We start from the raw sequence: 27,404 nt of genomic DNA, 5'->3' as shown, positions 1-27,404 counted from the left end.
CTTGCAGTGGGGAGGGCTACCTATCCAGCAAGGGCCCCTTAAACATCTTATTCATAGACGTTAAGTCTAGCACATTTGTAAACAGGATCTCATGTGGTCCAGGCTGGCTCCAAGCTTGCTACGAAGCTGAGGATGATCTTGAACTTCTGATCCTCCTGTCTCTTTCTCCCTAGTCACTGGGATTATAAGCATTCTCTATCCTGCCCAGTTCATCTGGTCCTGTGGATCAAACCTCCTAGGGCTTGGTTCATGCTGGACAAGCATTCTCTACTCATGGAGCCACCTCCCCAGACACTAGAAACACAATGTTATTGGAGTCACACTTCTGTTCCATGGCTTGTCTGAGCCCCTTTTTCTGCATCCCACAGCTCTGCTTAATGCATGACAGTGGGAAAGGATCAGTTGTCTGAGGACCTTTACCCGATGTCACCCCCAGAGGGCTTCTGTGTATTAGATGTGTATCGCAGATCCACCAATGTTCTTAATTGGAATATAATATATGCATATTGGGGAGGGAGGGCATTAAAATCAACTTTCTTTATTCTGTTTGTACCTCAAATACTTTCCCAGAAGACAAGCAAGTTTTTCTCTCATGCCCTTTCAGGGGTAGTTAGCACATGGGTTTGTATTCCATTTTTACAGGAGTAAGCCTGTGACACAGGTGTACATTTGCTCTTATCCTGTGTTGAACCTTGAAGGCCTCCATACATACAGCTGCCTCATTATTTTTGACAGCTGCAGGGCAGCCTTATGTACAGAAATGCAGTCATCATGTGTGCGCAGCCCTCCTGATTCGGGCATTTCCTTGCCTTTTGCAATTGCAGATGACACGCCTGTGAGCTTGCTTGTGTAGATGAATGCATGTAATTGTATGTGTAGCATGGACTCCTGAAGGGAGGGTGGGGCATCGATGGGCTTCTGGGAGAGGATGCTATATTGGTGTGGGAATGCCTGATGGAGGAAGTTCTTGACCCCTGAGTGATGAAAATTTAAATGAAGGTTGGTGAGATGGCTCAGCAGGTACAGGTGCTTGCTGTCAAGCCCGCGTTCCATACTCATGACCCACATGGTGGAGGAGAGAACTGATTCTCTGACTTCTGAATGTACTTGTGCACATGCACACACACACACACACACACACACACACACACTCATGCACATGAGCACACACATCTGCACACACACGTGTACTCATTCATGTGAGCACACACACACACACACACACACAGATTAGTTAAAATATAGTAATTCCTCAACTGCCCCATTTGCCAGTATGTACAGAGGAAACTGTCACCAGTGGTTGTGGTCTGTGCCAGTGCCTATATCTGCACATCTATTCTAGGGTAATATATTACAGAACATTTTAATCTTTGCATATCTGAGTTGCAAAAAATTAGTTTCTTTCCTTCCTCTTTTTTTAAGGTAAGGTCTTTAAAAGGAATCATGATTCTCCTGCCTCATATATGAGAGCTGGGATGTCAGGGTTCCACTACCACACCTGGTGTGGTGTGCATGTTTGTGTGTGTGCATGCATGTGTGTGTGTGCATGTGCATGCACATGTGCACATGTGTGTGCATGTGAGTTCATGTGTGTGCATACGTGTGTGTATGCATGTGCACACATGCCTGTGTGTGTATGCATTGTGTGAACATGCGTTTGTGCATGCATGCATGTGTGCATGCATGTGTATGTGCATGCACATGTGCATGCATATGCGCATGTGCACATATGTGCTGAAGTTTTAGTTTTCATTTCTCTGATTTAATCAAAGCCAAGATTTAAAAGGCATTTGCATTCTCATTACGTGAGCATGTTGCTCTTTGACCTTTCATATTGGGGATTTTTCTTAGCAATTTTTTTAAAATTAATTTATTTAGTTTTTATTTTACATGTCGATCCCAGTTCCCTCTCCCTTTCTTTCTCCCTCCCTTCCTCTCACTTACCCTCTCTGTCCCCTCACATGCACCCTGACCACCCTCCCCTCCCATCCCCCCACCCCAATTCCACATGTAGGGCAATGCCATCCAGGTGGGGTCATGTAAATCTGTCAAGTCATTTGAAGTAGGGACTAGGACTTCTCTCCTGTCTCTAGGTTAAGGGAGTATCCCTCCATGGGGGATGTGTCTGCAAGGTCCTTTTGTGCACCAGGAATACATCCTGGTTCCACTGTCTGAGGTCCCTTAGACTGCTCAGTCCTTCTGGCTGAGACCCATATTCAGGGGGGCCTGAGTCAGTCCCATGCTGGCTTCCCAGCTATCAGTCTGGGGGCACGTTAGCTCCTCCTTGTTCAGGTCAGCTGTCTCTATGTGTTTCTGCAACCTGGTCTTGTCCTCTCCCTCTGCATATGGATTCTAGTTCGACTCAGTGTTTAGTTATGGGTGTTTGTTTCTGTTTCCAACAGGCACTAGATGAGGGCTCCATGATGGTGGATAAGTTAGTTGTTGATCTCACTATCCGGGAAGGGCATTTATGGTAGCCTTTCCACGGTTGCTCAAATTGTTAGTTGGCAGCAGTCTTGTAGGTCTCTAGACCTTTCTTTAGGTTCAGTTTTCTCTTCAAACCAATAATGGCTCCCTCTTTTATGTTCTCTCTCTCTCTCTCTGTCTCTCTCTCTGTCTCTGTCTCTCTCTCTCTCTCTTCTGTCTTCTATTCCTACCCTGACTCAATCTTCCTAGTCACATGTGTTTTCCTCTCCTCCCCCTCTCTTTCTCCTACTTCTCTCTCCATTCACTGCCCCCCCACTTCCCCTGTGCTCTGAGGGACTTGTCCCTTCCCACTTCTGTGAGGGACTTTATATGAATCTCTTAGAATACACCTTGTATCATCGTTCCTCTGGTGGTGTGAATTATAGGCTGGTGATCCTTTGCTTTAGGTCTAAAATCCATATATGAGTGAGTACATATTTTTTAACTATTTTATTTTCATCTTCCCTATTAGTTTATGAGGACTCATTTTATTAATGGAATTAACTGTCATTCATATTAACTTTGGTCACTTATGTTGTGATTATTTTATGGTTTTTGTCATTCAAAACGTTAACTATTTATATGACATGTTCATCAGTTTCTCTTTCTCATCCTTGTGCACTTAGAGAAGCATGTTTAGAAGGGCAAAGGGCACGTTGTGTGTGGTTGGAGGCCTTTGATGCAGAGCTACCTATCGCTCATGCTCTGTTTTTTTTGGTGGTGGGTAACTAACCTTTAGAATGCTCCCACCCCTGCCAAGAGAGGGGTGGCTAATTTCTGCCTAATGGTTGTGAGCACTAACAGCCTCGCACCTCACTAGAGAGACACCTGCAATCTACGTGCTCTCTTGCATCTCTCCCTGTGCTTGCTGGGGCTATCAGGTTCCTGGGAAACAGCAAGAGAGGAAGGGGAGCTGCAGCCACAGTAGGAGAATACAGATAGAGGCATCCTTTCCTGGAAGTGACGAAGGGCATGGCTTCCAAAGAGGAGGACTCAACTCGGCTAAGATCACAGGACCACTGGAAGGAAGCCCTACCCATAGCCATGGTGATAGCACAACATACCCACAGCCCAGTGACAGTTCGCCTTATCTACAGCACAGTGATATCCCACCCTACCTACCCATAGACACCCTACTCTAACCACAGCACATGATATCCTACCCTGCCTACAGCATGGTATCGACTTACCCTACCCATGGTCCAGTGACAGCCCGCCCTACCCACAGCACAGCAACAGTGTGCCCTACCCACAGCACAGCAACAGCCCACCGTACCCACAGCATGGCAACAGCCAGACCTACCCACAGCATGGTGACAGCCCACCATACCTACAGCACAGCAACAGCCCACCATACCTACAGCACAGCAACAGCCCACCCTACCCACAGCACAGCAACAGCCCACCCTACCCACAGCACAGCAACAGCCCACCCTACCCACAGCATGGCAACAGCGTGCCCTACCTACAGCACAGCAACAGCCCACCCTACCCACAGCATGGCAACAGCCAGACCTACCCACAGCATGGTGACAGCCCACCATACCTACAGCACAGCAACAGCCCACCCTACCCACAGCACAGCAACAGCCCACCCTACCCACAGCACAGCAACAGCCCACCCTACCCACAGCACAGCAACAGCCCGCCCTACCTACATCACAGCAACAGCCCGCCCTACCTACAGCACAGCAACAGCCTACAGCATGGTGACAGACAACCCTACCTTCAGCATGGCCATAGCCTGAGAGGTAGCAAAAGCAAAGGAGGCAACTTCCAGGCAGATGGGACCAAAGAGCCCTAATATGGTGCCTGGGTGAACAGTGCCCCCAAAGATCCATCCACTTGGAACCTGATTTGGAAGAGTGGTCTTTAAGGGTACCATTACTCTAGGGATGTTGAGGTGAACTTGTCCTGAGTTAACTATTTGGGCCCTGAATTCCATGCCGAGGTCCTTGCGAGAAGAGGAAACCCTTGGACACAGCCAGAAGGTGGCTTTCCAGGACAGAGAGGATGTGGTCATCTCTAAGCAAGGAAGCTGGTGCATGAAGGAAAGACCTCCTCTTAGTGTTTTCAAGGGAGCACAGCCCTGCCAGAGAGAGCACGGCCCTGTTTGAGGGAACATGGCCCTGCCAGAGCGAGCCCAGTCCTACCAGAGGGAGCACAGCCCTGTTAGATGGAGCACAGCCCTGCCAACACCTTGAATTTGGGTTCTGGCCTCTGGAACCAGCAGAGTCTTTTCTGCTGCTTTAAGGCACCTGTGGTAGCTAGCCACAGCAGCCACACTGTGGGGTGGCCTTTGTGTGAATGCTTGTTGCTCCAGACTCAGGTGACAGATGGAAAACTTAATACAGGAGTATGGAGGGGGGCATAGGCTATGAATGTGACAGCTCTACTGATACCAGGTGACATGTCTCAAATGAGTTTGAAGGAAAGAAGGAATCCTGGATTCAAGTTTATGGACACAGGCATGGCCTGAGGAGTATGGCAGCCCTGGGCTTTTGAGTTGCTCTGGGTTGGACCATGGCTCTCCAGTCACTATCCAGGGACTGGGGATGAGATTTCAAGGCACCCTTGCTCTGCTTTGTTGGGTAAACCTGCCAGGTGGGTGGAAGGTGCATGTGGGTGCCTGGTGGAGGCCTTTCCACCACCTGGGCTTCCTACCTCGAGTAGCCACCTCTTCCTTACATGGGTGCTTGGTATCATCTCATCAGGCAAAGCTTGGGAACTGGGTAGAGACATGGGGTCGTTTTTGTCAAAATGTGAAGCCTGACTGAAGAACCGAGGGGAGCGGAAGGAACTGGGATGCTGTAGCTTTTGGCCCAAGTACAGATTCATCTACAAGATTGTTCACACAGCAGCTCTTCCTACCCAGCTGTGACCTTTGCTCCTGCACTAACACGAAAGTGGGGGATGGTAACTGAGTTGTTGCCCACCTGGTCTTGGAAGTGGGTTTTGTGCATCTGGAGCCAGGCCTGGGGCCATCAGGCCAGATGGCTGTCTGGAATGTTTTCACTTCCTTTCCTTGAAGCCCCTGAGCTCAGTGCTTGTCCCCAAGATGGCTGGCACGAAGGGGACCAGGGCTGTGCAGGACGGGAGGCTAGCCTGGTTGCAGTGAGCCCTGAGGGGGCCTTGTCTGCTTCAGGAAGTTGTTTGTGTTGAAGTTGGGAGGGGAAGCCTTTCTCCCAGCCCAGGCCTGATAGCTTGGCTTAGGCATCTAGGAAGAAGGTGGTATGAGAATTTTTATTCTCCCTCCCTCATTCTATACTTCTCCAACTTCAGTACTGGCCTCGTGAGTGGTGGGTAACTTGGCCGCTGAGCCATATTCCTCTTTTTACTGTTTATTGTTTGTTTTTATTTAAAATTTCAAGACAGGGCCTTATTGTGTTGTTAAGGCTGGCCTTGAACTCACTCTGTAACTCAGGCTGACCGTGAGCCTTCGCCCGTGATCCTCCTGCTCCATGTCTCAGTACCTACCACCAGGCCTGTCTTGTAGTTTTTTCTTTCCATTTTCTTAACCTCTGAGCCATCTCTCCAGCCCAAAGATTTATTTATTTATTGTGTATACAGTATTTTGTATGCATGTATGTCTGCATTCCAGCATTTTTCTTTCCATTTTCATGTGTGTGTATGTGGTATGCGTGTGTGTGTGTGTGTGTGTGTGTGTGTGTGTGCATGTGTGGCCTGAGGTTGATGTCACCCTCAGTCACTCTTCCACTTCATTCATAGAGTCAGCGTCTCCCCGTCAAGGCCAGAGCTCATCTAGTCTCACCCGCTGGCTTGCTCTGGGGGATCTCCTGTCTCTACCTTCTGAGACTGAATTACACACAGGCTGCCATGCCCACCCAGCATTTACCTGAGTTCTGGGGGTTTGAACGCCAGACCTGAAGCTTGTATAGCAAGTGCTGTCTTGTTCTTTTGAACACAGAGTAACCAGTAGGGGGCAGTACAGAGGCTGACTGACCTGCAGGTCCTGCCCTAGGACCTTTGGTTTCCACACTGAGGTGCTATTTCTTAAACAAAGGCTATATAAAGAACAGCAGCCAGTTCCAGGGATTGATTGTAAAATGTTGTGTGTTCGTCTCTGTTTGTGATGCTGACTATTGCATACTCAGCACCACTCTGTCACATGCCCAGCCTTTGCCTCTTCTGAGACAGGGTCTCAGAAGGCAGCTCTGGCTGCCCTTGACTTTGGGGTGGCTCTGCCTCTCCTCCCTGAGTGCTGGGATTGCAGCTGTCTTGTCATCAAATCTGGCTTAAAATTTGTCTTGAATCCCAAGAATCAACAGCTCTCAGTACCGTGGGAGTTATGTCTGCACTATGAACTCTTCAAGCCAATGTTCAGGTTTCTGTAAAACAATTCCATACGTTATCTTATTTTAACAGTTTAGAATCACAGTTTGAGCCTCTGAGGTTTTGGTCAATGACAGGATGAATCTACCGATGGTGGGTTTGTGTTTGCCACTCTAGAGGTGGTGGGACCTGAGAGAAAGGAACTGCTGAGTGAGGCAGACTAAAGTCTCATGCAATAGCCAGCTTTATCCAGAGCTCCAGACAGTTTATACTTTGAGACAGTTTATATCACGAGACTAAAGTTCTCATGATTCCAAGCTGTATACAACCACAAGGACAAGGAGCACGTGGCAAAACCGTGTTTTTCCACAGAGGCATATAAAGGGTAGTTAAGTGTTTACTTGAGTAGCAAGGGCAAGCAATAATGAGTAATCTGAAGCAAGCATACTTCTATCCACTACACCTGGGAGGAGCATGAAAATACACACCAAGAACAATTCTGTGTTTTGAAGAAACTGAAGTCATAGAACTCTTATTTTCTTACAAGCACCCAGAATCCTCCTCATGTGACTCCTTACTTGGACTGTGTTCTTACAATGATGTTTCCCCTAAGACTGTAGAAAAGTCCAGTGTGTAGTGGGCAGCACTATGTAAGCTAGAATAAGTATACACTATGATGCTCACACATGGCCAGCAGCTCTTTCTCAGAATGCATCCCATCAGTATATAGTCTGTGACTTCCCACCTAAAGTGACAATGGGATGGGCTAGACGTCCAGTTGGTTGTTAACGGGTGGCAGCACCCTCCAGGCTCCCTGAGCTCCCTTGGAACCTCTGAGCTCTGCTGAGTTCCTTGGGTGTGCCAACTCCCCAGGGTCTTCTACTAGGCATACAGATGGCAGACCTTCCTGAAGGGTCCTGAGGCAAAAAGGGACTCAGGTGATGGTAGAAGACTGTCCCTCGGGCTGCCAAGACAGCCATGGCTTGATGGGGAGTGGAGAAGGGAAGAGGCGAGACATAGGAAGGAAGCCTGGCCAGCCAGCTCCTGCAGTAAGCAAGGCCCCTGAGAAAGGGAGGGTGGGAGGGGGACTGTTTCTGCTTCCTCTCATGATCTGAAAGCCATGTGTTACCTGTAGAGTCACGGCTGTGGACCCAGTACACCCTGCTAACAGTGTAGTAGAGAGGAAGCTCGGTGGTGGGGTGGGGGGGGATAGAAGCCTTGGCAAGAGGGGCCAAGGAGAAGGCACACAGTGCATAGGAGACTTTACCCCCTTGTCTTGGCAGCTGGATGGTGAAGGTGGTGAAAACCCTGCTACTGAAAATGGGCTGTTCTTATGAGTCTACGTTCCTGGAGGAGCAGGGTGGCTGGGAGCTCATGGGCCAGGCAGAGAACCACTACCGGGGAGTGTCCCTGCTGGCAAGGTGAGGCGAGAACCTCAGTGGGGTAGGGTGGGACAGAGTGGACCCTCCCAGTCTTCAAACACACCCAAGTTTGCACCTCTGAGCAACAGTTTTTGTTCCTTCCCATCCCCTCTCTGTAGCTTGGGGAATACTGTCCTCCTAACAGGGGACACCATCTGTGTGAGAGATGGCGTTCATTCTTGGGAGACAAACTTGGTCCTAATGGTTCCTTGGGTTTGTAGATCCCTGAAATAATGTAGTTAGTTCCTTTTTTTTTTTGGCTTGATGAGATGGCTCAATGGGTAAAGGTCCTTGCTGTCAAGGCTGCTGATCTGAATTCAGTTCCCTGGACCTGCATGGTGGAAGGTAAAACCCAACTCCCACTAGTTGTCCTCTGACCCCCACATGAGCACTGTGGCATGCACATCCACTCCACATACATGCACACCAGAGAAGTGAAAAATGTACAAATACTTTACTTAAAAGTTCTCTTCTTCAGCCAGGCATGATAGTGCCCACCTTTAATCTCAGCACTTGGGAGGCAGAGGCAGGTGGTTCTCTGTTTAAGGCTAACCTGCTCTACAGAGTGAGTTCCAGGATAGCCAGAGTTACATTGTGAGACCTTGTCTCAAACAACAAAAAACAAAACAAACAACAAACAAAAAAAACCCAGAACATGCTCCCTTCCTTTTCAGGCTGTGACCTTTGCCCTTACACTAACACAAGCATGATGGGATGATTGAGCCCATTGAGAATGTGGCCATGGAGGTGGGCTGCCTGGGTTTGAACCTCAGAAGTTTCCCGATTGGAACATTTCTGTATGATGCTCCACCCTGACCTCTATTACCCGTGGTTAATTGGGAAATGCTACAAAGGCAGCCAGGTGGCGGTGGTGCACACCTTTGATCCCAGCACTTGGGAGGGCAGAGGCAGGCAGATCTCTGTGAGTTCAAGACCAGCATGGTCTACAAAATGAGTTCCAGGACAGCCATAGCTGTTACAAACCAGAGAGAGGGGGGAGAGAGAAAGGGAAGAGAGAGAGAGAGGAAAGAGAGGGGAGAGAGAGAGAGAAAGCAGCATAGGCTACTGTTATGGAGGCTGGTGGCAGGCCAGGGTTTACCTATGCATATTTTGCACATGAGCACATCTGGGTCACTTATCCAAGGCCACACAGCTGGGAGGCCTTGTGGGGCTGGGATCCTGAGGGTCTGCCCTCCCTAGGGCCATGGTGCGCTACTCCTGCCAGGAGCTATGTCGTATCCTCTACCTGCTCATCCCGCTCTTGGAGAGAGGAGACGAGAAACACAAGATCACGGCCACCGCCTTCTTCGTGGAGGTACTTCCTGGGGGCCTGGGGACGTGGTGAGGGCTATTCAGGTCCTTGAGTCACATTATGATCATTTCTCCTGGGGAATATACTTTTCAGTTTTCAAAGCCTTCCCGGGACCTTCATTTCTTGATTATGAGGCTTCATAGGTCTCTTTCCTGAGACTCCTCCTCTGCACCCCTGTAGCTCACTTCCAGACTCTCCAAAAGCTCCAGGCACCCATTAATCTTTGCTGGGCACCACCATGTTTCAGGCACCAGATACAAATGTGACCTTGACTCCACTCTGGCCTCGAGGAGGTCTCAGAATGGCAGGGGAGACAAAGAACATCCCAGTTATAATGCAGGGTGCCATAGTGTGACTTGCATTAAGTCGGGGACAGTCATGGCAGAGCAGGAGACTGGAGGGAGAGGCCTCAGGGAGCATTTCTTGAAGGAAGAGACATAGGCAGAGTACGTGGCAGGAAGTACCAGACAGGCTCAGGAGACAAGTTAGGAGTTGGGAAGGCCAGCCGAAGAAGGGCACTGCACACTCACACCGATGGCTGGTGTTGATTGAGCACTTACTAGCCTCCCAGCTTGCTCTCAGAACTTTAAGCTAATTGGCTCATTTCATCCTCCTTCTAATTCCCTAATTTAGATATTAGTTCATGGCTGCCTCAGAGAAAGCACTAATTTTTAAAAATGAGGCACACTCTCATTCTAAGGCCCAATGGCTGATCCAGGATTCAAACCTACACCTTCAGCTCTAACTCTTCCATGCCACTCTTCCTTAATTTATTATGGTAAAATCCCCACAACATACAAAGCACAAAGGCATTTGAAGTTCTCAGTGGTACTGAGTTCCTTCCTGTGGGTGTGTGATTACAACTATGTAACTCCAGGACCTTTCCACCCTGCCCATCAGAAGTCCTGCTCCCTGTGAAACACCAGCCCTCTGGTCCTCCCCAGCATGGACCTTCAGTCTTCTGTCTTCGAATGTACCTTTTCGCAGCATCTCAGCTAATCAAGAGAGCTGGGCTTTTGCGTCCAGCTATTTTATAGCATCTCCAAGCTTATCTAGGCTGTAACCATCGGGTGTCCCGAAGTGAGGCTAAGAACATCCCATTTTACGTTTTGTTGAACCTCTATCTGTGGAGTGACAGTATAGGACCTGCTGTGGTCCCTGCTCACACGTCTGACAGTTGTCATTTGGGGGCTCCAGGGTTTCACCAGAGTCTGTAGAGTGGGGCTTGCCACCTGCCTAGGTAGTGGGAAAGACAGAGGAGGTGACATTTAAGCTGGACCGGAACAGGTGAGTATAGTTTGCCAAATGAGCATCCTTCTTGAAGCACATTTCAAACATTTCTGACTCTCTAGGCTGTGAGGCCGGGGAGCAGGGACCGTGTTTATATTGCAGCACCGATCCCAGCCCTGGGAAGGTCTCCACAGTGGGGACTGGGCAGCAAGCAAGTGCTTGCGAGAGCACTTCCCCTGGCTCTGGAGCATTAGCAGAGCCTGCCGCATACAGAGAGAGACTAGTTTGGGGGTCAGGGTTTCTGGGTTCAGACCCAGCTCATCCCAGTTCTTCTGACCTCTGTGACCTGGTGAGATATTATTCAGTAGGCCTGTCAAACATTGCCCATCTCATCCTTGCATCATTCCAAAATCTGTATAATGGTCCGGAAGGGATTGTGTTGTTCAGAGACAGGTGAGGTCAGGGGTCACTCAGCTCAGAGTCCAGAGGTCCCAGTCAGGTCTTCCTGACTCACTCTTCTATCCTGCTGGCTCTTTCAGCTTGCTCATGGCTGCCAGCAGTTTCTCGGGATGGGATGGGGGCCAGACCTGGAGCCCTAAGCACCATCCTTGTTTCCAGAACAAGGGATCCCAGGCCAGGCTTTTCCCTCCTCCCCGGGAGAGAAGCCTGCATCTCAGTGGATCCAGTACTTCCGTGTTCCCTGAACTCAGAAGTCACTACTAGATGCCCAGAATCCCCTCTCCATGATTATTTGTATAACTGGTTTTCCCAGTGGCAGTTTCCCCCAGACTCATCAGTGAGGCTATGGTGTCTCATGCCTGTAATTCGAGCTTTTGGAAGGTGGAGGCAGGAGGATTACTATGAGTTCAAGGCTAGCTTTGGGGTACATAGTGAGTTCCAGGCCAGCACAGCCTATAGAGTGAGACCTTGTTGAAAAAACAAAAACCAAACAAAAACCACAAAAAACAACAACAACAAAGCCCTAACGTAATTAGTCAGTTAACTGAATTATCAATGTAAGAGATGTGGCTCAGTGGCAGACGGCTTGTCTGGTACATGTGGGGCCCTGGGACTGATTTCCAACACTGCAAGTAAAAGAGACAAGAGCCATTATCCCCTGTGTATCATGCCTGGCCCTCAGCCTGGTGCACAGCAAGCCTGAGTAGCTTGCATGGACAGACAGAAGGCAGCCATGGTGTGGCCCTTCCTTCTGTCTCCTCCGATGGTTGCTGGTGATCCTGCCCTCTCCTCCAGCTCCTCCTCCCAGGACTCTCCATCTCATAGACATGGTTCTCCACAGTGGCAGCCAAGGTGATAGAGTGTTGTTTGTGAGAATGAGGTGGTGAGAACCAAAGCCTATTACCTGCTGAAGGCAGGGAGGGAGGGAGGGAGGGTTTGAGACAGAAGGCGGAGAGGAGAGTGGGTTCTCATTGGAGATGGTACTAACCCTGCAATGGGGACATGGAGGAGGAGCAGTCCTTAGAAGTGGGGGGGGGGACTTGACTCATGTAGTAAACACACATTGCACCCTGGTTCTTAGAGTGAGTGATGCCCCAAAAAGAGCTGGCCAAGTTTTTGTCCTCTAGGAAGGTCCCAGAAGTCCAGGGGGGAAAGAAGGGCAGTTGGAACACTGAGGTTCCTAGTTGCTGCTGTAGGAGGATGCCCAGAGTTCCTGGACGGAGAGAAGAGTGTTCAGTGTGGAGCTGAGTTTTGGAAGGAGCTGTGCACAGTATGAGAGTGAGAATGCATGTAGCTGTCCTAGTAGAAGGGCGTCCTGCCAACATAGGAAGGACAAACTGGCCCGGTCACTTGAGCAATGGCGGAAGATGGCTGGCTAGTGGAGGAATGTGGGCGGCAGGGTGAACAAAGAACCTAGGAGGCCAGAGAGGCAGGCAGGAGTCAGGAGTCAGGAACCAGGGATGCAGAGGCACAAGGAAGAGACAGCTTCAGCATTCCCATTGGTCTCTGATCAGTATCAGGGGGAGCACCAGCGACCTTCAGTTTTCCAAGTCCGCAGCTCCAGGTGGAGACAGATCCCGGGAGTCCCGGGGAGACAGTGGGCCATGTACCCCTTGGCTCAGTGCAGGTTTGCTCTCTCAGCTGTTCCGTATGGAGCAGGTACGTCGCATCCCTGAGGAGTACTCCCTGGGGCGGATGGTGGAAGGCCTGAGCCATCGTGACCCCATCATGAAAGTGCTGTCCATCCGGGGCCTGGTCATCCTGGCTTGTAGGTCTGAGAAGGTGAGTAGAAGGTTGAGGGAAGCCCAGCACTGCCAGACCCTGGGCTGGAGAGAGCTAGGAGGCCAGAGAGGCAGGCAGGAGTCAGGAGTCAGGAATCAGCTGTCATAGTCTCTCAGATGCTGGTGGCTGGAGTCAGTCTACATGGATCTGCCGATACAAGCCTATGTGTTATACAATGGATCTGCTGACACAATCCTATGTGTTATATGCTTTTTCAGCATTTCCTGATCCAGATTTTGCACATGTCCCATGGGAAGGGGTGGCAGTAATTATTTCTATCTTATGGGTCAGGAAACTGAAGTCTGGAAGGGTAGTATGAGCTTGGCATTGTAGAAACTGCCCTATTTTCTCTACTAGGTACCTGTTGCAGCTTTTGACACAGCTTGGAAGAAGGGGCAGGGTATAGACTCAGAAAGTTAACTTGTGATAAAGGGTATCATCCATCTGGGACCAGAAGAGGGAATAAGCCAAAAGGGATCAGTGTCCCAGCAGGAGGGAGTCAAGGAGACCAAAGAAGGCTTTAGGAAACAGCCAGGGAGGGAGTTCAGAATAGGTGATAAGGTATGGGCAGGGCTCGGAGGTGAAAATGGGGCTGGGCTTCCCAGGTCTTCTGCGGATGGGTGGCTGTGTCTCCTATCTGCTGGCCCAGGCAGAAGCCCCCAGCTCCACGCTTCTGACCCACAGATGGCCAAGGTGCAGTCTTTCCTGCCCTCCATGGTGAAGTGCCTGAAGGACATGGATGGGATGCTGGTGGTGGAGGCTGTCCATGACCTCAAGAGCATCTTCAAGGGGCCGGGCAAGAAGCTAATGGACAGCTCAGTCTATGTGGAGATGATGCAGATCCTGCTGCCTCACTTCATTGACGTAAGGCATCGCGGGAGGGGGAGAGGAGGAGGGTGGGAAGAGGAGGGAGCACTCAATACCTGAGGTTGCAATATTTCCCATCTACCCCATCAGATAAGAGGAAGGGGCTCCTCAGCCCAACTGCTTTCCCAGATTTTTATTTGAAATAAATTTTATTTAAATTAGAAACAATCTTATTTTACATATCAATACCAGTTCCCTCTCCCTCCCATCTTCCCATGTCCTCCTCTGACCCCCCATCTTACCCCCATCCACTCCCCAGGGAGAGTGAGGCCTTCCATTAGAGATCATCAAAATCTGTCAAGTCATTTGGGGTAGGCCCTAGGCCCTCCCCTAAGTACCTAAGCTAAGCGAGTATCCCTCCACGGGAAATGGGCTCCCAAAGTCCGTTCATGCACTAGGGATACATCCGGGCTCCTCTGCCAGAGGCCCCATAGACTGCCCAGTCCCCCAATAGTGGGACATGGCTGGGCAGAATGGAGAGCGCCAAGCCTAGGCTCATCAGTGAGGAGGGAGCTGGCCCATGTCAGTCCCACCCCATGTGGCCTGAGCTCTTTCTGTCTTTGTGCCAAGAAGACCTTACAAATGAGGGACAGGAAGGCTGTGGAACCTCCCCCCTGGGTGAGAGGTTCCCCCTGAGCCTCCGGTTTGACCCAGGCAAGAGAAGAGGTCCAGGTCTCCTGCATCAACATATATGGAAAAGTGGTTCAGAAGCTTCGGATGCCCCGCACCCAAGCCTTGGAGGAGCAGCTGACCAGAACGCTGTTGCCCCTGCTCCTCATCATGCAGGAGGGCAATGCCAAGGTGGGCCAGGTGAGAGCAGGCATGGGTGTCTGGTCCTGAAGGGGCCCCTCCTTTACAGAACCAAGCCAGGATTGCTTGGAAAGCATGGAAAGCAGACATTCACACACAGCCAGGTGTGTTTTCTAGAGGCATCTCGGACAGAATCCCGTCCCCCAAATAGTTCACTTCTACCCTTCTTTCTTCCTTTAACTTTTCTTTATTTGCGATAGTGATGGTCAAGCCTTGCTTAGGCTTCATGTACACAAGGCCAGCTTTCTACCACCGAGCTACAGTGCTGCCATTCACCCCTTTCAAACAGGACTTGGTTTCCCAGAACCCAACTAAAAACATTGTGTGTGTGATGTGTGAGTATGGGCACACGTGCCACAGTGTGTGCATGGAGGTCGAAGAACTAAGTTGTGGAGTTGGTTCTGTCCTTCTACCTCTACAAGAGTTCTGGGGATAGAACCTGGGTTGCCAGGCGTGAGCGGTAAACCCCTTTACCCACTAAGTCATCCCATCAGCCCCCAAACCCAGTGTTTACGTGCATTTCCCCCTGGAGGTCTGCTGTTTTGGAATTCCACACTGCTGGTATTTTCTTCCCGTTGGTCTGCAGAAATGTGTGAAGACCCTGTTCCGCTGTTCTTGCTTCATGAATTGGGAGTTGCCAAAAAGGGCATACAGCCAGAAGCCCTGGGAAAACCAGATACAGACAGTGACAAAAATTTGCAAGTATCTTGTAAGTGCTTCCTGTAAGTTTACTGACTCCTCCAAGGGTGTCGGAGGCCAGGAGTCACCCTTCCCTCCTTCGTTTCATATTCTGACTGGCAGCCCACATTACTGCCTCCAAGCCACTGGCTCTTGAACGTTCACCCCCATCTCTGACTTCTCCTCTTCTAGAGTCCCCCTCCTCTGAATCACCAGATACCTCCAATGCCACCATGCTGCTGGATCCATCCATCCATCCATCCATCCATCCATCCATCCATCCATCCATCCATCCATCTTCTATCATCTATCTATCATCCATCCATCCATCCATCCATCCATCCATCATCTATCTATCTCTAATCTCTATCTGCACTCTCTCTGTACTCCCCACTCTCTCTGTGTGTGTATGTGTGTGTGTGGGGGGTGGGTGCTCTAGGGACTGAACCTGTGACCTCATGCATGCTAGACAAGTGCTCTACCACTGAGTTATAGCTCCAGTCTATCTATATTTTATTTTCTGCTTAGATTTTCTTTTCCTTTTTAAAACTTTTTGAGACATGTCTTACTATGTATCTCAAACTGGCCTAGAAGTCACTATGTAGCCCAGGCTAATCTTAAATTGGCAGTGATCCTGTCTCACCTTCCTAGGTGCTGGGATTAAAGGTATGTGTCACCACTCCCCCAGAGTTTTCTCCCTTTTCTGCAACGGAATGTCCAGTCAGTGTTTCTAGTGACAGATGTCTCATCAGTATGCCCACAGGGTGGGGATGCTGGGGGTAGTGGTTCTGGGGTGTTAGAAATGCTGGATGTTAACGGCAACCCTGCAGATTTACAGTGGCCTCAGAGGGCTTGGAGGTGCTCTGTGATGAGAAATGACATTTGTGGTCACCGACTCACGCTTTCTGGGACATCCTTTCTCGGTGATCTCTGGGAACAGCTAAGCAGGGAGCAAGCCACACACATGCTGTTAAGATGTCACTGTGGGTCATGAACATCTGGGGAGGTGTGCCATCTAGTCCCACTCTCCCTTCCCTGTTGACATGGGGCATATAGGAGGGAGTCCTGATGGCCTCACCCTTGAGGAGGGGAGAGGAGGGGGCCGGGAGAAGTCGGGGAGTGGAGCTGTGGTGTGGTTTGTGAGTTCTCAGACAACCCTGCACAGACTTTTCCAAACTGGCACCAGGGGTCAGCTCATTTGTTTGTTTTTACTGTTGAGACAGGACCTCACTATGTTATCCAGGCTGACCTTGAACTCTTAAGAGTTGAGTGATAATCTTGCCTTAGTTTCCTAGTTAGCTGGGGCCACAGGCATGTGCCCCTCGTTTAGCTGAAATTAGATCGTTATGCTCTGGGGTCCATCTGTGACTGGGTCCCAGGCATGGTAAAAAGGGACATGACCTTGGTGTGGGCAGTTTTCAGTCCAGCTATGTCCTTCCCATCTGAAGTGAGAACTGAGGGGGGGGGCGGCGGCTACCAGTACCCTCATCCAACACAAACGTCCAAAGGAGCAGATGGCCGTCAGATTTAGCAGATACCCCTGCTAACAGTGACGCCTGAGCTCAAGGGCTCTGCAGTCAGCACCTGCTGTTATTGCCATCACTTTACAGAGGGAAGAGCACGTGTTGAAGCATGACCTCTGTGACATGGAAGTAGAGTGTCCTGGGAGCCAGGAAAGCCACATCCTATCAAAGGCAGGAAGAGAGCCTGGGCTCACCAATATGGCCACTCTTGCCACAAGAAAGGCTAGAAACCTACATTTTTTTTTTTCTTGCAAGACACTAACAGCCAATTCAGCTTATTTAGAAGTATGCTTTGAGGGCTTTTGGGATAGCTGGTAAGCTCAATTGGTAAAGTGCTTCTTTTGCAAACAAAAGGACCCAGGTTCAATCCCTGAGAACCTATATAAAAACAAAACAAAACAGCAAAACAACAAAACCATCCAGGTGTGGTGGTACATACCCGTACTCCGAGCACTGGGGAGGCAGATTCAGGGTGATCACTGGGTCTCCCTGGACAAGCAGCCTAGCTTACTCAGTAAGCTCCAGGCCAATGAGAGACTGTCTCAAAGCAAAACAAAAGGGAACACCAAAGTGGACGGCACCCACAGAACAACAGAGTTGTCCTTGGGTCTCCTCATACATGTGCCACCATGCCTGGCCTTCTGGCTCCCTTTTCTGCAACAGAATTTCCCTGGCAGTATCCCTAGTAACAGGAGTGTCCTTGTGCATGCCTGTGAACACACACCCCTATGCATACATTCATGCTCACATATGAACACCACACACACGCACACACACACACACGCACACACACACACACACACACACACACACACACGTACGCATGCACACGCAATGTATTAAACTAGACACAACCCTAGCACTTGAGAGGCTGAGGCAGGAGGGCTGCTAGGAGTTTGAGCCCATCTTGTGCTATAGAGTGAGACCATTAGCACCCCATAAACCCAGTTTGGTGCTATGGGTGTGGTGGTGTGTGATGGCTGTGGTGGTGCATTCAGGAAGCCATTATGCGCTACAAGAAACCTTGTCTCAAAAACAAAACAAAACAAAATAACCCCCCCAAAAACCCAAAAACAAAAACAAACAAACAAAAAAAAAAACAAGGGAAGAAGCCAGTGACTTATTGTTAATCAGTGAACTAATCAATTATAGTTCCTTCATTCATTTATCTAGGACAGTAGTTCTCAACCTCCCCAATGCTGTGAACCTTTAATACAGTTCCTCATGGTGACCTCCCCACCATAAAATTATTTTTGTTGTTACTTCATAACTGTAATGAATCCTAATGTAAGTGTCTATGTTTTCCGATGGTCTTAGGTTATGTGATCCCTGTGGGAGGGGTTGAGACCCATGGGCTGGGAACCGTTCTTTCTTTCTGGTCACCAGCTCCAATACAAGTCCTGTCCAGCCAGGGTGCTGAGCACTCTGAGCTGAGTGAAAACTTCCATATCTTTGAAGAGCTCCACATACAATGGGGGAAAGGGTACACAATTAACAGCTACGGTTCTGGGTACCATGGCTGAGGATGTGCAAGATGCCACAGAAGCATTAAAATGGTGGGTAGCCAGGCACTGGTGGTGCACGCCTTTAATCCCAGCACTGGAGAGGCAGAGGCAGAGGCAGGTCGATCTCTGTGATCTCGAGGCCAGCCTGGTCCACAGTGAGTTCCAGGACAGTCAAAGCTACACACAGAGAAACTCTTGGAAAACAAAAACAAAACAAACAAAAATGGTGAATGAGCTGAGGGTCATGAAGGCTTCAGTGGGAGGTGGCATCTGAGCTGACGCTTGAAGGATGAGAGGCCATTTATCTGATGGAGGGGGAGGGTACTCTAAATAGGAGCAATCCCCACCCAGGACATAGAGCTGGCTCTGGCTATGGCTGCAGAGCATCGTGAGTACGGCAGAGGAGGCAGCGAAGGGAAGATGTCAGACTCAGTAAGAATGCAAAGGCTTTGCCTGCCAGACCTGGGAGTTCAGACCTTGGCCTTGGCCTGCAGAGGTTGTGAATAGGAGAGGGAGCTGATCGGTTCTCCTTCTCTCAGTAGCTCTTACCCAGTTCTCTGCATCAGAGCCCGATGGTCTCTGTCAGGCTCTCTTGCACAAAACACGGCTTTGTCACCACCAGTCACGAGTGAACGTTTGCACTTTCCAATGCAAGAAGATGCCTTCTTTATGCCTGGCTTTTAAGACTCCTCAATCCTCCGGCTGATTCCCCATTGCTCTGTGGCTCCAATCTTTCTTGCTGGCCAGCCTAGTTGCCCTTTGCATGCCATGCCCCATGTTATCTCCTGTGGGGTCTGCAGTGGAACTTTCCTCCATCACACCAGGGAGATGGATTGATAGGAGACCCAGGGCTGGCATGCCATTAGAAGTGATGATTTCAGTCAGGTAAAACAAGACAAAGTCTGGCTCCTGAGGGTCCCTGGCAAAGATCTGGGCATTAGGGATGTTTAGGAGATGGGATCAGGGCAGTGCTGGCAGGTAGAGCAGTTGGCTCCAGCTTTGAGGTACTGGGCCCAGCATTTTGGTGGCTTCTCTTCACTCCAGGTGAACTCTCACCGTGACAGCATCTTCACTTTCCTCAGCCAGAGTCTGGAGTTTGCCAAGAATCCACGGGCCTCCCTCCGGAAGGCCTCTGTCATCTTCATAGGTAATCTGTTCTGGAATAACAAGTCCCACTGCCAAGTCTCTGCCTGTGTTCCATTCTGAGTTTCCCAGAATCCCAATCTCGGGGGTGGGGGGAGATCAATTATAGATTTTCTTTGCTCAGGGTTCTTCTTCTTAAGAACCTTCTAATGGGGGCTGCCTCTCCTACCCCACTATACTACATTCACGATATTATATTTCTTTTCTCCCCTGCCCAGATAAACATAGTCCCTTCGCCAGGGTCAGGAGACCTTACTGCAGAAGGTCTGGAGGTGATGACCTCTGTAAAATGATACTTTTTAGTGTGTGTTTTAAATTCATTTGCTCTTTCTCATGCCCCATCTTTCCATCCATCCATGCATGCATCCACTTACCCACACATTCATTCATCCTCACCATATATGTTACTTTCATCTACCTATCCACTCATCTGTCCATCATATACCCATCTATCCATCTACCTATTCATCCATCAATTTACCCATCCATCTACTTATCCACCCATCCTTCCACTAAACAGTTGGTTTATCCATTTGTACATCTCCTCATCCATTCTTGCTCCCACCATCCCTTCGTTGGTTTACTTTTAGCAAATGATTCCCTGCTGTTTATCAGGCATGATGATTAGGTTACAGAGACAGAGCTGCTGGGATGGGTGGGAGTGAGATGGGAGGGTCAGATGCAGGGGGTGGGTGGTGGTGGTGAGGGGAAAACTAACATGACCAGTGCTGGGACAGAGGATCCAGGCCTAGGACACATGGCACACATCTGAATTAAGGGGCTACACAGAGGCAGCTCCTCACATGCTGATTTTTTTCCAGTCTTGCTCCAAGCCAACTATTTCTAAGACTGTTAATGTTTAACAGCTGATGGCAAGGCTTGTGCCTAGGCAATAATGTTGAGCACAGCTCACCTCTGCCTACACTCAGCTTCTAGAACAATGTAGAATTTCTTACTTCTTTTGGGACATAGACCTCTTGTGAGATTTGGAAGAAAATTAGGAAAACTTTGTCTAGAAAATGCATATAAATTTAGAATCCTCAGAAATGTCCTTTCCCCTTCCACCCTCCAAATGGATATCAGATTAAGAAGTTGATAGTCTTGTGGGAGATAAAGATTAATAAATCAGGGCCTGAAGATGTAGCTTAGCGATAGAACAAACACATACTTGGCATGCATAAGACCCTGAGTTAAATCCTTAGACCCCCCAAACACATAAACAAAAGTAAAATAAAAACCAGTGTATATAGACCCAGTGTTTACAAGCCAGTGAATAGAGGCTCAGTGTATACAGGCCCAGGGCATATAGACCTAGTGCTTATAGGACCCGTGTAGACATACCCAGTGCATACAGGCCCAGTGGGTACAGACTGTGTATACTGACAGGAAACTCGCTGAGACTCTAGGCACCAGGTTCATCCTGGGTCAGGGTCAGGAAGGACTTCATGGAGAGCCACTCTCTGAAGTTAACATAGAACAACAAACAGGAACTTCCCAGGAAAACACATGAGTGAAGGTTCTCTGGGAAGGGTGGAGTATAACCAGGATCCAGACACAATGGGAGAGAGTCAGGTACATGGAGCAAGGACACCTCAGAGGTCCTTTGTAGCTATGACTGACAGGTGTACGAGATTAGAGCCTCAGATTCCCTGGGAATATTGGGCAAGGAGGCATTACTTTTCCATGTCACAGACAAGGAAACTAAGGCCCAGCCTAGGGTGGCTTCATCAATTGCCTGCATCCAGGATCCTGCACTATCTGGTTTGATCCTGCCCACTGGACCAACACCTCCCTGGGACTCTTGTTGAGAATCTGCCCTGGGTCATAATGAAGTTCCACTTTCATGCCCTCTTTGGGGCTGGAAGAGGGCAGGCAGATTCTCTGGGGCTGTCTGGTCCAGAGTGGGAGGAGCAGGTATCAAGGTGGACGCCTTCACGTCTTGGATTATCCAGGGTCCCTGGTCCCCTGCATGGAGAACATAATAACTGAAGAGCAGCTGAATGAAGTGAAAGCCAGTAAGTCACAGCCTGGGTTGGTGAGATTGCTGAGGGAGGGAGACCATGAGTAGAATCACAGTGGGTGACAGGAAAATAGAGCTGTGTGGGTCAGGGCAAGAGTCTTCAGTTCAGTCCTGCCCTTCAAAAGCTTTATCTATAGTGAGTGCCATGTTAGCTGCCGTGGGGTCACCCAGAGGCAGAAAGCACAGCATCCTGGGGAGTTTGTGACTTCATTAAGGCAAGAAGGCTAAAAAACAAGACCCAAAACCATTCAGTGCAAGCCAGGAGGTGGTGGCACATACCTTCAATCCCAGCGCTGGGGAGGGAGAGACAGGTGGAGCTCTGTGATGTCGAGGCCAGCCTGGCCTACAAGAGTGAGTTCCAGGGCATTTAGTGCAGGGTGGATAGTTTAATGGCTTAAGGGGGCACAGGTTCATCTTGCAACTGAGAGAAGTGATAGCACAAACTTAGGCTGGGGAACTCCAGGAAGGCTTCCTAAAGGAGGCAGCATTTTCATACAGGCTTGGAAAGATGCAATCTGAAGGGCTGGGAAGGTGCTTCATAGAGGGGTGTCTAAGCAAGGCTAGGAGTTGGGAAGGAGGGATGGAGCTCTACTGAGGGAGGAAACTTGTCTAAACAAGTGGCCTTTCTCTTTCTCCAACCCAGCTCTGGAGATCTTGAGACACGATTCAGAAGCATCAGTGTGTATCTACGCAGCCCAGGCCCAGGACCACATTATGGCCAGTTGCTGGCGGAACTCTTGGCCACTGCCACATGGGGATTCATGGGTGTGTGACCCATCCAGTACACACCGCTGGAGCTCCAGCTGTGAGAATCTGCCCACTTCCCACCAGCAGCGCTCCTGGATTATGCAGGCGCTGGGCTCCTGGAAGATGTCTTTGAAGCAGTGACGTGTCAAAGCCCCCAGTCAGATCACTGTAAATACTATATGGGCAACCTCTCCAACCAGATGGCTTCCTCATGAGAGACACCCCGGGCCCCTGTGTGACCCTCACTCTGACAAGTCTGTGAAAAGAGCATGGCCTTCAATTGTTGATTTAGCTGACCTTTACAGATGTGTGCAGGCTGTTTTGTTCACTTCATATAACGGGATACCACGGCACAGAGAGCTGAAGTGGCTTGACCGAGGCCACACAGGAGGTCTCCTAGGCATCTCAGTTTCCTCTTCTCCAGTGATGAGAGCAGAAGGGGTGATGGTTTAGGTGGCACTTGTGGAAAGGGAAGGAGAGAGAGAACACTCTCCTGCCTATAACATCATGCTTACTCAGAGACCCTGGTCCCTGAGTCTCACCCTTGAGTTTTTGCCCAATAATTGCCCTCCACTAATGCAAAAATATCTGAAGACATTTTTGTTGTTGCCACCTGAAGGTGTCAATGCTACTAACTAACTCTGGTAGGTAGAGACCAGGTGTCGGGGCACACCGTTGAATATGTTACAGTGTGCAGGACATCCCCCACGTCTAAATGGTCAAAAGTTCTAAAGCTGAGCTCAGCAGGAGGCACGTCATCCAGATGTTGTGTGTTTCAGTTCAGCTGGAGTCTGAGGTGCTGCAGAAAGACTTCTCAAGGTGGTTTGGAAAGGTGGACACATTTGGGCATCTATGGGTGGAGAGCAGGGTGCATGGGACCAAAGACCATCTTCAAAGTCACAGTGATATGGAACCTAGAAAAGAGCAGAGGTGCAAGGGACAGGCCTGAGGCCATGGAGACTGTGCCAGGAGATAGACTTCATTGAGAGGGCAGGGGAGGCAGGGTGGGGTGCCAAGAAGGGAAATAGATGAGCAGATGTTGACTTTAGAAAACTCGCTCTTCATGGGATGTCGGAACCCTGGGCACTGCTGGTGCAGCAATAGGCAGATGCAGCTATTCTGAACAAGAATCTGTCACTAGTCAAAAGTGGCGAGCTTAGGAATAATCATGACCCAAGGATTCTACCTGTCAGCATACATCTTGGGGCAATTTTCCCACAGGCCCATTGGGACACGTATGAAGACATCTGTTGTGGTCTTACCTGTGAGGTAAGGGGAGGGGAGGAGTCAGGCTGGGTACCCTTCCAGGAGGGTAAGCCCCATGGAGTCTTGTATAGTTATGAGGTAGGGATGCACTTAGCTCCATGGGGGCCTCAAGCCTTGTGTTGAGTGGGAAAAAGATGTGCTAAAATCTGTGAGCACAAAAATTTTGTTTTGTTTGAAACTGGGTCTTGCTATGTAGTCGAGCCTGGTCTTGAACTTGTGATTCTCCTACTAAACCTCCTAAGTGCTAGGATTACAGAAAAATGTAATCAGGCTTGGCTAAGAATTCATTCTTTGAGAACGTTTACAGAGAAGACAAAAACATCAAACATCAGGGTTGGGGAGGATGTGGAGTGTTGAGATACAAAAGGGATCTTACCAAACTACTACCAGAAACCAGGTGACTGGAGGCTAGGTAAGCTCTCCTCACCGATTGGGTGCTGTGGAGGCTCCCTGCCAGGCCCGCCCCAGGCCACGCCCCCAGTCCAGCGGAACCCAAGAGGCAGGGTCACACAGCCCGGACAGTAGAAGGAAGGACACCCGCGCCGCCGGAAGGAGCCGTACGCTTCTTGGTCCCCGGGATCGAGCGCTGGAGTCGCGAGCTGCAATGGATAGTTCTGCGCCTAACCCTGCGGATGACACTTCCATGGACGCATTCCTGGACAAGTTCCAGAGCCAGCCTTACCGCGGCGGCTTCCGCGAGGACCAGTGGGAGGAGGTGGGCGGTCCCGGGGGCTCCGCTGGGATAGGAACGTGGTCCTCGTGCCTTGATCGCTGCCATAGGACGAGTGACTTCCAGTTGAGTGCTAAGAAGCCATCTGCTTCGGCGTTTTGAGGGTCTAATTTGTCAGTGTAGTTAAGACCACAGGGTTTGGCAGTCAGCCCTATGACCCACCACCTCCAGGTTCTTCTATTGGATCGGTTTCCCGAGTTCTCTGAGCTGGGTTCCTCACTTGTAAAGTTGCTTTATGTGCAGCAACCTGCCGCTTAAGGTTAGGGCAAAGATGAAAGGAGACAGAGAAAGGTAGGAACGTGAGAGAGCTCAGTTGAAGGTGATTACGACCACCCTTGGAGAGTTGAGAACTCAGAAGTTCAGTTTTCCACCTCAGAAACTGGAGCCTGTATAGATCCAACCAATCATGAGGAGTTGCAGGTCATGATCAGAGAAAAAGACTTTGACGTTGAGTCCTGGGATAGGATCTAATTCAGTAGACAATGCTAATTATGTGCTTTATTCCTTTAAACTATAGGAATTTGACAAGATCCCCCTATTTATGAAGAAAGCACCATCAGAAATAGATCCCAAGGAGTTCCCTGACTTGGCTTGCCTTCAGTCAATTATTTTTGATGATGAGCGATCTCCAGAAGGTATCTTGTGTGACTAGTGTTTGCTCTGTGTTTTTGTTGAGTTGAGGTAAAGTATGAGTTAGATGGCTAATTTGTTGCTATTCAGGCCACACGCTCGTTTGTTCTTTAGACACCTAAGTGCACACAGTTCCAGGTCAGACTCCAATAAAAAGCCAAATTCTTCTAAAGAATCAGAAATATGTCAACAAGTATATACTGTTGCCTTATGGGCTCTGTTGGAGCACTACAGGGGCAGGAATGAGCTAACTATGGACCTGAAGTGTGAACTAAATCTTAATAGCTTTGTAGGTTGTTGCCAGAAATCGGAGGGACATTTGCATCTTGGTGAATGAAACAATGTAAGAAAAGGAGTGGTATAATTTCCTCAAAAAGAATTTTAAAGCCCATCAAGAATTAGTATAAATGTGTGTGTGTGTGTGTGTGTGTGTGTGTGTACACATATGTACATAAGGAGGTCAGAGGACAGCTTTGTTTTGTGGTGTGTCTTCTCTTTTTCCTTTACAAACATTCCTGAGATCAAACTCCGGTTGTCAAGCTTGGGCACAGGTGCCTTTACCTGCTGAGTCACCTCTTAGGCCATCTTTCTTTCCCCTTTAAAAAACAGCACTCATAACCAGGCAATGGTTGCACATACCTTTAATCCTAGCACTTAGGTGGCAGAGGCAGGTGAATCTCTGAGTTTGAGGCCATCCTGGTCTACTGAGTGAGTTCCAGGACAGCTAGGGCTATACAGAGAAACTTTGTCTTGAAAATCCAAAAAAGAAAGAAAGAAAAAACCAAAACCAAACAAACAAAAAAAAAAACATTTAGTAACATACATCCTAAGATTTTAACTATTTGGGACTGTGTGTGTGTGTGTGTGTGTGTGACAGAGACATTGTGCCCATTTTATCATTCTATTAATTTGGATTTTTCTTTCTCTTTTTGGTCCCATCTCTTTCATTTACCATACATGTATTAATCTGCCCTTGTCTTGCTGTGCTAAAAGACTGACAAAGATGAGCGTGGGGGAAGAAAGGGTTTATTGCAGCTTACAGGTTATAGACAGTCCATTACTGAAGGAGGTAAACTCAGGCAGGGACTTAGAGGGGGGAACTGAGACCGAGACCACGGAGCAATGCTGCTTACCGGCTTCTTCCCATACCTTGTTCAGCTTTTTTATAACACCCAGGACCAGATGCCCAGGAGTAAGTAGTACTGCCCACAGTGATAGACCCTCCCACATCAATCATTAATCAAGAGAATGCCCAAGGCAGGTCAGTCTGACGGAGGGATCCCCCCACCGCACCCCGATACAGGGTTTCTCTGTGTAGCTTTGGAGTCTGTCCTGGAACTGGCTCCGTAGATCAAGTTGGTGTCAAACTCACAGATCTGCCTGCCTCTGCCTCTTTAAGTGTTTGAATTAAAGGCATGGCCACCACTGCCCAGCTAGAGGCATTTTTTTTATTTGCAGCTGCCTCTTCCCAGGTGACTCTAGCTTATGTCAAGATGGCAACAACCTAACCTGCACAATAGTACATTATTTCATGATTCAGCTTTCTAAAGGTAAGACATGATGCTTATTTCCTCCTCTTTGCAGAGCAAGCTAAGACCTATAAGGATGAAGGCAATGACTACTTTAAAGAAAAAGACTATCAGAAAGCTGTGGTTTCCTACAGTGAAGGATTAAAGAAGAAGTGTGTCGACCCTGATTTGAATGCTGTCCTTTATACCAACCGGGCAGCAGCACAGTACTATCTTGGTAAGTACTAATTATAACTTGACTAGCTCCTTTTCCTGTATAGATGTGTATATAGAGGTGGTGGGTGTGTATGTGCAGGCCAGAGGTTAACCTCAGATTCATTCTCAGGCATCATCTACCCTGTTTTTCGAGACAGTCTCTCACTGGCTTGGAGCTTTTGAGAAAGTTAGGCTGCTGGCCTAACTTGTCTTCACTACTTCTCCCCTCGGCGTGGGATTACAACCGGCATTTTTATGGGGATCTTGGAACTGTGTTCAGGTCCTCATGCTTGTACAGCAAGCACTTTACTGACTGAGCCATCTCCTCAGCCTGACTTTATTATTTCAGAAGAGTTTACTTACAGGGCTGAAGAGGTACGTGTCTCAGCGCTTAAGAGCACTTGCTCCTCTTCCAGAGAACTCAAGTTCAGGACCCAGCACCCACATCAGGCTGCTCACAAGCACCTATACACAGGCACACTCCAGCTCCAGAGATCTGATGCCCTCTTCTGATGTCCATGAGCACCCACATACATACCTGGCTGGCTGACTGGTGTGTATGTGTGTACATAGACAGACAGACAGACACACATACACACACACACAAATAAAAACAAATCTAAAAAAAAAAAGAGAGAAAGGAAGGAAGGGAGGGAGGGAGGAAGGAAGAAAGGAAGGAAGGAAGGGGGGACTAAAGAGATAGCTTAGAGGTTAAGAGCACTGACTGCTCTTCCAGAGGTCCCGAGTTCAGTTCCCAGCAACCACATGGTGGCTCACAACCTACTGTAATGAGATCTG

At 49.1% G+C, this 27,404-nt stretch overlaps 1 protein-coding gene across 1 annotated transcript in view; it reads left to right on the top strand.

Annotated features, from left to right (window-relative positions):
* Positions 1–24,884, top strand: part of Mroh7 (maestro heat like repeat family member 7) — a 50,249-nt gene extending 25,365 nt beyond the window's left edge. Inside the window, exons 16-25 of the mRNA XM_051188358.1 lie at positions 8,043–8,180; positions 9,381–9,495; positions 12,823–12,963; positions 13,648–13,827; positions 14,485–14,640; positions 15,227–15,349; positions 19,391–19,493; positions 21,442–21,504; positions 22,153–22,424; positions 24,770–24,884. Coding sequence (XP_051044315.1) covers positions 8,043–8,180; positions 9,381–9,495; positions 12,823–12,963; positions 13,648–13,827; positions 14,485–14,640; positions 15,227–15,349; positions 19,391–19,493; positions 21,442–21,504; positions 22,153–22,397 — 1,264 coding nt within the window. The 3' untranslated portion in view covers positions 22,398–22,424; positions 24,770–24,884. The remainder of the gene's footprint in view (positions 1–8,042; positions 8,181–9,380; positions 9,496–12,822; positions 12,964–13,647; positions 13,828–14,484; positions 14,641–15,226; positions 15,350–19,390; positions 19,494–21,441; positions 21,505–22,152; positions 22,425–24,769) is intronic.
* The last annotated feature ends 2,520 nt before the right edge of the window (positions 24,885–27,404 follow it).

The sequence above is a fragment of the Phodopus roborovskii genome, unplaced genomic scaffold (assembly GCF_943737965.1).
Source record: "Phodopus roborovskii unplaced genomic scaffold, PHOROB, whole genome shotgun sequence".
Taxonomy (NCBI): domain Eukaryota; kingdom Metazoa; phylum Chordata; class Mammalia; order Rodentia; family Cricetidae; genus Phodopus; species Phodopus roborovskii.
This window is presented reverse-complemented; position numbering and strand designations above follow the sequence as displayed.